At 43.2% G+C, this 11,937-nt stretch overlaps 1 protein-coding gene across 1 annotated transcript; it reads right to left on the bottom strand.

The window, feature by feature from the left end:
* Positions 1–7,095: 7,095 nt before the first annotated feature.
* On the bottom strand, positions 7,096–9,347 carry LOC123396767 (electron transfer flavoprotein-ubiquinone oxidoreductase, mitochondrial-like). The gene is made up of 8 exons (XM_045091602.1): positions 9,328–9,347; positions 8,899–8,945; positions 8,693–8,769; positions 8,121–8,227; positions 7,937–8,018; positions 7,760–7,855; positions 7,466–7,554; positions 7,096–7,135 (listed from the first exon to the last, which is right to left on the bottom strand). Exons 1-8 carry the CDS (start codon positions 9,345–9,347, stop codon positions 7,096–7,098), a joined length of 558 nt encoding a protein of 185 aa, XP_044947537.1.
* Positions 9,348–11,937: the final 2,590 nt, after the last annotated feature.

Raw genomic sequence — 11,937 nt, 5'->3', positions numbered from 1 at the left:
CAGTGGTTTGCTAGGTTGAACAGGTTGGAGGTTATCATGGCATTGTGAAGAGGCTGAAATTTAACAAGTGGTAGGCAATGAGACATAAACGATAGCATCGAAATAACTAGCATGGCAATGATAGTAATGGTATCTGGGGAAATGGTCATCTTGCATGAGATCCCGCTTGGAAGAAGAACAACTCCGAGAAGTCGACGAACCAACGTAGTAGAACGGGTCCTCACATTCCGACATGCTTACGGAACTCTATCGAGACAGAGCAAACCGGAAACAAACAACAACACAGATATTCATCAAACGATGCACACATGATGCACAACCTACTATGATGCATGATCGGGTCAACATGCAAGGGATGGCATGGCAATTCACCTCACGCAAACACTACACATTAAGTGAAGCTCGATATGCAATAGAGGGAATGGTGCACGCGGCTACGCAGGCGGCATCACGAGCAAAAGTGAGCGGAGGCCACGGCTACAAGCGGCAGCAACTAATAGCAAGCTATGGCACCTAGAACTAGCATACTACGGTGACTAGCAGCAAGTAAGCAACACTGCACCAAGCGGCAAGCAAAAATCGGCAGCAGGGGCAGCAGCTTAGCAACGCAACAGCAGGGCAGCTCGACAGGCAAGCAACACAAAACAGCAACATGCCTCGGCCAGCAGCATGCTTCCATGCATCAGCAGGCAAACATGGCAGCAGCAACGCGCTCAGGGAGGCAGCAAGCAAGCAACTCAATCCTAGCCTTGCAACGACAGCAGCAGACAAGGCAACAGCAGGCAAGCGGCAAGCAAGGCAACAGCAGGCAAGCGGCACTGCTCGACAGCAACAATAGCAGCGCGGGGCAACAACAACAACGACGACCAGCACATCACACGCATCAGCTACAACAGCTAGCAGCAAAACGCACAACAACAGCAATGCAGCAGCGGCGCAAGACGGTGGCAGCGCCTCGGCATGGGGCGAGCACGGCGGGCTCGGCAACCGGGCGCGGGGACGGACGAGGAGAGCCTCGGGTCGCGGGGATCGGCAGCAGGGCGAGCACGCGGGGCGCAGGAGAGGTCGCTGCGGGGCAGGGGAGCTGCGACGCTCGGGGCTGGTGAACTCGAGCCACGGCACAGCGAGCTCGAGGCCATGGCGCGGGGAAACGAGGTCGGGCAGGGGAGCTTTGGCAGCGGAGCACCGCGCGCCATGGCGAGGAGGAGGGAGGCCAGGGCGACGGGGATTGCTGGAGGCGGGAAGGGAGATGTGGAGCTAGCGGCTACCGGCGGGATCAAGGGCGGCGCGCGGGGACGGAGGCGAGGGCTCGCGCGGGGGCACCGCGGGGCGGAGCAGGCGGCGAGGCGCGGGGCTGGTGGTGCGCAAGGGAGCTCCTCCCTGGTGGCGAGGGGGAGGGGCATCGGGCTAGAGGGTGCTGGATCGAGAGGGGGTCAGAAGGAAGAAGGGGATCAGGAGGAAGAAGGGGGTCGGGAGGAGGAAGGCACGCGGAGGGAGAGGAGAGGGAGGGGAGGCCTTGGGCCGGTTTGCCTGGGGTTGGGCCCCTCCTCTCTTGTTTTTTTCCTTTAAAAAATTTTAAATCAACTAATTTTAAACAAAGAAAGCTTTTAACAAAAGTAAAATAAAAATAAAGGCTTTTGACTGCTTTGAAAAAAATAATATTCCCGGCTATAATAAATAGTTGGGTATTTTCAAAAGAAATAAAATAAAACCTTTGAAGAATTAAAATTAAAACCCGTTTACAAAAGAAAAAAAATCAAACCCCTTTTTATTTAAAGAATAAAATAAAAGCCCTTTAAAAGAGAAAAAAATGAGAGGGTTTTAAAATAAAACAAAAGGAGAAAATAAAGAAAACCCAAGGGTTGCCCCCACATTTAATAAAAGGAGTTTTAAAAGAAGATGATTTTTAAAAGGGATTAAAACGGAACTTTAGCAAAACCATAAAAAACGAAATAAGAGGGAAGAGGGGAAGTTATTATCGCACTACGACTCGGTGATCACTCGAAGCACAACACTCAAAACACCACACATGACATACGATGCAAGATGCCATGCATGATGCGACGATGCAAACTAAATGATGATGCAACTAATAAAACTAATCACACAACGGAAATGAAAATAACAGGAAAATATTCTGGGGCATCGGCATCGGGTTGTCACACTTGACCCCTCTAATAATAAAATAATTGATTCCGCCAGTGATCGTGGATGTCTTTACAACATCTTTTAGATACATAGATTGAGTCTAATTGATATTTTTATGATATATTTTTTTAAAAAAATTGGTCAACTAAACCATGCTTATTAAATGAGGTATTCAGGTTAGACCAATCGCATTTGAGTGGCTATGTGAGTATGTAAATCAAAAGCATATGTGAGCATGCAATTATCGCGGTGTAGGTTTGTAAGGGTAAGCACTACAAAATAGCCCCGTTCTCCTCCGATCCACTGCCACATCCATTACCGTACGTGTCAAGGCTAAGCAAAAGACTTTGTTGGGAGGAGCAGGAGCACTAGTTGTCGCCTAGTAGTCTATACTACTAATAAACAGTCCAACGTATTCATCGCTACGTCACCCTAACCAAAGCTACACAATTTCCCGCAGAGGAATTATAACCTTACGATCAGATCTTCTAATTACATCTAACCATCAAAATTGTGCCAGGCCCACCTTAAATGTACGTCTATCATATTAGTTGCACGGACGAAAACTCTGTCAGTTCACGTGCAACCAAAAAAATCTCCCCCGTTCACGTTCACGTCCAGCACCTTCTTTGGAAAAATTAGGGGAAGTGCTAAACAAAATAGCTAAATTCACGTCCAGCACCTTATACGGAAACAAACAACAAATAGGGGAAATCATATCAATCTGCCCCCGTTCAACGTTGCCGTGCGTCGTCGCTGTCCTACGCAGCCGTCGACGCATCCACCAACGACCGCTACGACGAGCTCTTCACCAACAGAGCTGCAAACGTCGATGCATCCGCCAACGGCCGCGACGACGAGGTCTTCACCAATAGAGCTGCAGCCGCCGAGGCACCCGTCCACGACCGCGACGACAAGCTATACGCCGTATAAGGTGTTACCTTCTCTCTGCGTTCTGATCTATCTATTGCTTTGATTGATCTGGTTGTCTTTCTGCAAATTATCATAACAACTACATCATGATCCATTGTTCTAAATAATTAATGAAAACTGAATTCAAATGGTTCCATACGCAAAACAAGAAAACTTTGATGGTAAATAGTAGGATGTAGTTGAACATGAAACTCTATACCTTCCTGTACAATGGTATGATGACATTTTTCACATTAACAGAGTTGGCGGAGTTCGTATGACACCAACCACTCCCAACGGGACGCGCACCCCCTTCCAGGATATAAGCAACTCCCAATCGTTGGGTGATGATCAGTACCTAATCAGTATATTTTTGTTTTGTTGCTCGACTGCTAAATTGTCTCATTTATTACAGACCCTAAAGAAGTAAAAAGGCAGAGGGATAGAGAGCGGTATGCACAAAATAGGGATGAGATTAATAAGAGACGACGTGAGGCCTATAAACAGAAGAAGATTGTCGATGCCGAGATCAGTGGGGCAAACGCACAGCTGACTATATCACAAGGTAATGACCATCAACTAAATGATATAAGGCCCATACGTATTGTTATTTGACGATCTATTCTTTGTCTATTCAGACCGTAGTGATATTAAGAACCGCATTGAATGTGAGCGGTATGCACATAATAGAGAGGAAATATTAAAGCGACAGCGACAGGCCCGTGACCAGAAAAAGCATAATGTTGTCGTCCTTGATGGCAGTAACCTTGTAACACAAGTCATGGCTACCGGACAATCAGCAGTCACACACCTGGCTAACATAACATGTGCGGGTGGTGCAGTACCAAATTCCAGGGAGCTTCTAGACGAAAACGAGAATATTTATGGTGGCGACGAATCCAATTGGTTGCACAGAAATGATGCATACCAGATTCAACGTAAGTTTGGACAATTAAGAGTCACACAAATGGAAGTGGTAGAGAACCCACAACTCAACCTACGTATCCAAGAAGATTCTTTTAAAAAAAGAGGTTACTTCTGTGACTTATTAATGGTGCTAAATTATCAGGTTTGACTTTCTTCTTTATTTTGGCCCTCTCCTATAGTTTGAGGTATAGCGCATTCTGATGATAATGGTCCAGTGATGCAGCCTACACCAGCTGCAGGGCAAACCACTCATAATCAAGGTGGTGTGCGTTTTTTTTCTAAAACTGGTACATGACAAAGGGTTACAACCAAAGGTACTTACTCATTGGGACACAAAATGTTTTCAGGCAACGACCATGAAGAACATGCATACGGAATACTGGAGCCCGATGTCCACACCGTCAACATTGATGGTGTGCATTATGTCCTTTTGTGTTTCATCTCCTCATTGTTGTTGAACATGAACTTAACATGATTTCTGACCCTTAATGAATTATTCATATCTATAGAAGGAGGGATGATGGGGTGCGAGTTAGGATCAGAGGAGCAGAATTGGACAATAGATGGGTGGTCCCTTACAACCCCTTTCTGCTGATGACATACAATTGTCACATTAATGTCGAAGCATGCTCGAGCATCAAGGCAGTCAAGTACTTGTTCAAGTACATCTACAAAGGGCATGATAAGGCGTCTTTTGCGTTTGAGCATGATATTATCAATGATGGGGGAATCATCAATGAAATTCGGCAATATAGGTATGCACGATATATATCTCCCCCCGAAGCTATTTACAGGATTTTCGGCTTCAAAATGTTTGGTGTCAGTCCATCTGTATTGCAGCTCCAGCTTCATTTGCCAAACATGCATACAGTCTCATTTAAGGCACATGATAATCTGGAAGATGTTGTTGCTCGTCCATCTTCTTCCAAATCCATGCTTACTGAGTACTTTGAGATGAACCAGAAGTATCCGCACGCACGGAAATTGTTCTATAGAGAGTTCCCAGAACATTATAGGTGGATAGCCGGTGGTAAGAAGTGGCAGACGAGAAAAAATAAGAAATCACAGATTGGAAGGCTGGTGTATGCACACCCTGCTGAAGGAGAGAGGTACTACTTGCATGCGTTCCTAAGTCATCTCAGAGGTGCCACTTCATTTGATGATTTGAAAACAGTAAATGGCAAGCTATGTGGTTCCTTCAGAGAGGCGTGTGAGCACTTAGGCCTCATTGAGCATGACATGACACTTGATGATTGCATGACGGAGGCAGCAACATTTCAAATGCCTTGTGCTCTTAGACGTTTGTTTGCAACTATACTGGTATCCTGTGAGGAAACACAAATCGTCAGTTGTGGGACAAACATCTAGCATCAATGTGTGAAGATTATCGCCGTACTCAGTCGAATGAGGTAGCACTTGAGCAGATGGTCCTTAGGGATATCAGGGATCTGTTGCAATCCATGGGAAAGGATATTAAAAGCTATGGACTTCCGGTTCTGGTTGACATATATGGTGATTCTGACGTTGAGTATAAAGAGGTAACAGAGGAGAGACAAGTCAAAGTGGACCAAGAACATCTAGACATATTCAGCCGTTTGAACACTGAGCAACTGGCTGGTTTCAATGACATAATGGATCATGTGACGAACCAAAAAAGCCAGATATTCTTTGTTGATGGTCCAGGAGGCACTGGGAAGACCTACCTATACAAGGCATTGCTTGCAAAGGTCCGTTCAATGGGTCTAATAGCGATCGCAACTGCTACATCAGGTATCGCAGCGTCGATAATGCGTGGAGGCCGGACTGCACACTCTAGATTCAAAATTCCAATCAAGCTCACTCACAACAGCATGTGTAGTTTCACAAAGCAGAGTGGTACGACATAGTTGCTTAAACAGGCCTCCTTGCTAATTTGGGATGAAGTTGCTATGACAAAGCGTCAAGCAGTAGAGACACTCGATAGATCACTACAGGATATAATGGAATGTGCTTTACCATTTGGCGGAAAGGTTGTCGTCTTTGGTGGGGATTTCAGGCAGGTCCTCCCCGTTGTGACCCGAGGGACAAGAGCACAAATCACTGATGCTACATTGTTGAGATCCTATATGTGGGAGAAGATCTGCAAGATACGCCTCACACGCAATATGCCGGCACAGACAGACCCTTGGTTCTCTGAATACCTCCTAAGGATAGGCAATGGAACGGAAAAAATAATTGGTGACGACTATGTGTGTCTCCCTGAAGACATTGTGATAACTTATACCGAGGATGAAAAACAAGTTAACAAGCTTATTGAAGATGTCTTCCCATCCCTGCACACCAATGCTACGTCGAGAGAGTACATGAGCACACGTGCAATTCTCTCAACAAAAAACGAGCATGTGGATGACCTGAATGACAAGATGATCTCGAGGTTTCCGGGGGAAGAAAAGGTTTACCATAGCTTTGACTCTATCGAGGATGATTTCCAGAACAATTACACGATTGACTTTCTGAACTCGATCACACCAAATGGGTTGCCCCCGCATGTCTTGAAGGTAAAAATCAACTGTTCGGTCATCTTGCTACGGAACCTCGACCCTCATAATGGGCTATGTAACGGACACGGCTTATGATCAGGGCCTTCCAGGATAATGCAATCGATGCAGAGATTGTTGGTGGCCAGCATGCTGGAAAGAGGGTGTTCATACCTAGGATCCCTATGTCGCCCTCGGAGGACACCTCACTTCCCTTCAAGCTTAAGAGAAAACAGTTCCCCATCCGCGTGAGTTTTGCGATGACCATTAACAAGGCACAGGGTCAAACCATTCCAAATGTCGGTATTTACCTTCCAGAACCTGTTTTCTCACACGGCCAACTATATGTTGCATTGTCAAGGGGTGTGTCAAGAAAGACGACGCGGATTTTAGCCAAGCCTAACAAGGAGATTGATAAAGCTGGGACAAGCACCAAAAACATTGTCTACAAAGATGTTTTAGAGGGGTGATGTATGTGCAATCTTTCGTGTTTTGTTTGCACCTTTGCTTTTGTACCTATAACTATTCTGATCTGGTTTTCTTTCACACAACATGCAGTGCATTTTTTGGACATTTTTAGTTTCTCGGCTGGTCAATACTGGAGGGCCTCACCGTGCAGGTGGGGAACTGTCCTAAAATGAAAAGGCGTTCACATATGAACTGTCCTAAAATGAAAAGGCGTTCACATCTCACCTTATGTTATGATTACTTGTATCATCATTTGGGGAACATACAAATTCCATTTATTTGGTCAATTGCAGACCTGAAGATCCCTATACCAGCAAAATTTAAGCTGGGTGGGATCACTGTGACAAATAATGAAATATTGCAGATTTAAGATGGTTGGAATTACCTTGATTTTAGTAGACACAAATTTGGGACATATGTTATGATTACTTCTCAATGCAAATTTTTATTGAACACATGACCAGGAATATAAGGAACAAGAGTACAAAACTCACCTTGATTTTAGTAGACACAAATTCAAAGAAACATTAGAATGAAATGTGACAGAGAGATGCTTCAGCAGCGAGAAGATAACCTCCATCAGCTGAAAACAGTGCAAAAAAGTATATCAATCTTTGAGAAAAGAACAAATCAAAGAAAGTATATCAATCTTTGAGAAAAGAACAAATCAAAGAAATAAGTATTGTCTACCTCTAAAACAATTCAGAAGGAAAATATGCAACATATTATTAACATGTATTTTTATGTGAACCACCAAGTGAAGAAGGTTACTCGCCTCTTAGTCTCACACCCGATTGAAAAGTTTCCCGTTTACTACCATCTTTAGCAATACCAACATCATTGGTTGCAACGCCAGTGACTATTTGATTTTCATCATAAAGGATCTGTCAGAGCAGAATTGAGGCAAATATTAGTCCTCCCACGAAAGAGTTCCTCAACTGAAAAAGGGTCAAAAAGAATGGTACCTCACTCGCAGCAAACCCTGGATACACTTCAACACCTAATTCTTCAGCCTTTACGGACATCCATCTTACCAATTGGCTCAAGCTGGACAAAAGCAAGTATGTTAACACACACGGATTCTCTGAAATAAGAGGAATATAGAACTATACAAGCATCAAGCGAATAATAAAAAGAAAATATCAGCACCTTATTACATAGTTCCCTTTGTTATCAAAAGGAGATGGAAGTGTCCATGCCTTGTTCTTTGTTAACATCCAGAACTTGTCAGATGAGACAGGGACTCTAATTGGGGCCTGTTGAACATATCACAGTCACATAAAAATGAGTATCCAAGTTACTTGGTACATCCCACTCTCAGTTTTCCATAGAGCACTCATAACAAGAATGATTTTAGGAACACAAAACTTGCATTTGTTCTATTTGAAGATATCACAACACCCTCCCACAAAATAATATCTTTAATTTCGTATGTCCAGCTGAATCTCCCTTTTTTTTCATAAAAGGTCTCTTTTATTTACTCAAAATATATCTAATATGCACACAACCAAACACCAACAGTATGACAAAAAAAGGATAAAAAAAGACATGTCGACAACATTAAAGTCATACAGACAACACTATGCCTATGTCGAAGGAGGTGGCTGAATCAAAGGCATGTGTTCAGTAAATCAACAACAAACAAGCATTATTGCACTAGAAAATCAGAGTGAGCCACAAAAACACATAACATATCGAATGCAGAGTACAGAAGGGCATACATCCTCTTGCCTCCACTCCGGGATGAGCTCATCCAACGCACGGGGCTCGAACACATTCCCTGACAGTACATGAGCACCTGCAGAGCAAACAAAAACAAAGGCCCAAATTACTAAGAGGGCGATCAATGCCGTCGCAAGTGTTGTGGTAGTACTACAAGTCTACAACACAGCGGCGAAAACAGGATTCTGTGTGCAAGGCCGCGCACCGACTTCGGCTCCCTTCTCGAGGACGCAGACGGAGAGGTTGTCCAAGCTGTGCAAAAAGCACCATCAGATCTGCTTGTCCAAGCTGTGCAAAACCCAGTATTACTGTATAAAATGTATTACGAAAATAACTCCATTAATTTTGGGTGCGTGGGGTATAAAAAAGGATGGGGTCTGAGATAATTAAAAATAAAAAGCGTGGGGCCTGAGATAAAGATCATGATTCCCTTTCATCCTCACGTTATGGAAGTCCTTCCCATGATTTCCGGGAGGGACAGTACCTATAACTAACGATCTCTCGATCAGGAGCCTAATAAGCAATAGTTTTTCCACTCTAGGGTTTTCTTCCACCTCTCCTTCATCCTCTCTCCCAATCTCGCCGCCACATCTTCACACCCCTCCACCGCACCGGCCTCCAGCTTGCTGTATACATCTGTCTGTGGTGAACCATCGTCCTACATGTATCAGGCACAATCCTCGGTGGCCTCTGTGGTTCAATCTGCTATCATCGTGGTAATGATGTCTCTCTGTAGTTACACCCTATTCACGATTCTAGATCTACAAGGCAAGGACGAACATAAGAAGATAAGCTTGGGTTTTCAGGAAAGCATCGGCAAGGGAGCCAAGGATGCATAATCTAATGGAATAGCCGACAAAGATGAAGTGGAGAAAAAGGAGAGAACACAACCCACTAATTCCGAGGTGACAGACGCATCTTTTCTTTTCCAACTAAGTCCTAAATTGTTTTAATTCTAATTATATTATATCCTGCATACAAATTATTCTTTGTAATGTTGCTCTCAGGAATTAAACTTTAACGAAACAAGTGAAGAGATGCAGTCAACTCGGAACGAGGAATTAGCCTTCCATGAAACAAGTGAACAACTGCAGCCAGCTCAAGATGATGACACCAAAGGGACAAAAACTATAGGGGAAAGGCTGGCAGAATCTAATGGAATAGCCAACACAGATGAAGTGGAGAAAACAAATAGCATGCAATCCACTGATTCCGAGGTGACAGACGCATCTTTTCTTTTTCCAACTAAGTCCCAAATTGTTTTAATTCTAATTATATTATATCCTACATACAAATTATTCTTTGTAATGTTGCTCTCAGGAATTAAACTTCAACGAAACAAGTGAAGAGATGCAGCCAACTCGGAACGAGGAATTAGCCTTCCAGGAAACAAGTGAACAACTGCAGCCAGCTCAAGATGATGAATTAGCTCAAGATGATGACACCAAAGGGACAAAAACTATAGGGGACAGGCTGGCAGAATCTAATGGAATAGCCGACACAGATGAAGTGGAGAAAAAAATAGCATGCAGTCCACTGATTCCGAGGTGACAGACGCATCTTTTCTTTTCCAACTATGTCCCATATTGTTTTATTTCTAATTATTTTAGGTCCTGCATACGAATTATTCTTTGCAATGTTGCTCTCAGGAATTAAACTTTGCTGGTACAAGTGAAGAGATGCAGCCAGCTCAGAACGAGGAATTAGCACAAACATTCGTCACCGAAGGGGCAGAAACTATATTATGGGACAAGCTGCGGGAATCAAATGGAATATATGAGAACGATGAAGTGGAGAACATGACGAGCACGCAATCCACTGATTGCGAAGTCTCCGAAGTGACAGAGGCAGGTGGGGATGAAGAATTAGAACAAACGTCCGGCAGGGAAGGGGCAGAAATTATAGGGGACAAGCTGGCAATACCTGCGCAGACAGGGAAGCCTATCCGACTGCATAACAAACCTAAGAAGGCACAAGACTACGTGGTAGCTCCAGAAGGCACAGACTAATATTTATATTCCCTGGTTTTGCTACATTTGTTTTCTTTGTTATTAATAAATATTATTACTTGCATCATGATAGATTATGCCTGCACCGACGATGATTGGTCCGTGATTGAAAATATCATGTGTGAACCAAATGATAAAAGAAATTTAGTGAGCATTGACGACTCAAATCTCTAAAGAAGACACTTGGAACGTCTTTTAATCCCCGTAGAATTTCTTGGCGACGAAGTAAGTATATGTAGCTTTATGACGAGATGATGCTATTTGAACATGAGTTTCTATTATGTCCTATAACCAAGGTGTGCAGTTCATATTGCAGATCATAGATGCATACATACATTGCATAAGTGCTGAAGAGCATCTAAAGATGAGGACAGGTGGAAGTGTGTTCTTAGAGAATGCATGCATCTCTAAGTTGATAAAGGAATTTAAGTTTATACGTGATGACCCACCAAGATGGGTGTTAGACAAAGCTATAACTTATTTGGAACATGATATGATGAGTCTCAGTTCCTTACATATTACTATGAATTCAATCATGGATGAATGTTTGTACAGATGGAACCTAAATTAACAAAAACTCTATTTTCAGATATATGTTCTAGTAAACATTAAAGACTTTCATTGGTACCTAGCAGTTATAAATACCGGGGTGCGACGTATCCAGGTGCTCGACTCCCTAGGCCCACGAATGAACTGCAAAGACCTCATCGCTATGGTTAGTTATTAGTTCCACTGCACCATCTTTTGATAAGACGATTTATGTTATTCTTCGGTTGTGATGCTAATACATTGTCATTTATTCATGCAACAGCTCGAAGGACTGGAAAATGTATTCCAATATGCATCACTTCACATGGAACTAAAATTTGATAAGTGGAAAGACGTAAACATTACAGCATGGCCAAGGGAAGAATGTATTAAGAGCAGTCTGCAGACAGATGGGTATACCTCTTTCGAACCAAACTTGTTGCTCCCATCCCCTTTCAGTACCTCCTTCTCCTTCAGCATATCTGAACCATTAATATTAAGACATATGTTGTAAGAATGTCATCCTTTGTCGCCTCAGGTTCTAGAGAAACTACAATTAGTAAGAGTGAGAATTCTATGTTTACATATATGAGGAATATCTTAAACTCTATTTCTAAATACAACATAAAAAAGACAGTTTTGGTTCCACACTAATTGCTACATTCTTGCATTGGGTCTGAGAAAAATGCAAGAGAAGTAACTAAATC

Source organism: Hordeum vulgare, chromosome 5H (genome assembly GCF_904849725.1).
Source record: "Hordeum vulgare subsp. vulgare chromosome 5H, MorexV3_pseudomolecules_assembly, whole genome shotgun sequence".
In the NCBI taxonomy this organism is placed as follows: domain Eukaryota; kingdom Viridiplantae; phylum Streptophyta; class Magnoliopsida; order Poales; family Poaceae; genus Hordeum; species Hordeum vulgare.
This window is presented reverse-complemented; position numbering and strand designations above follow the sequence as displayed.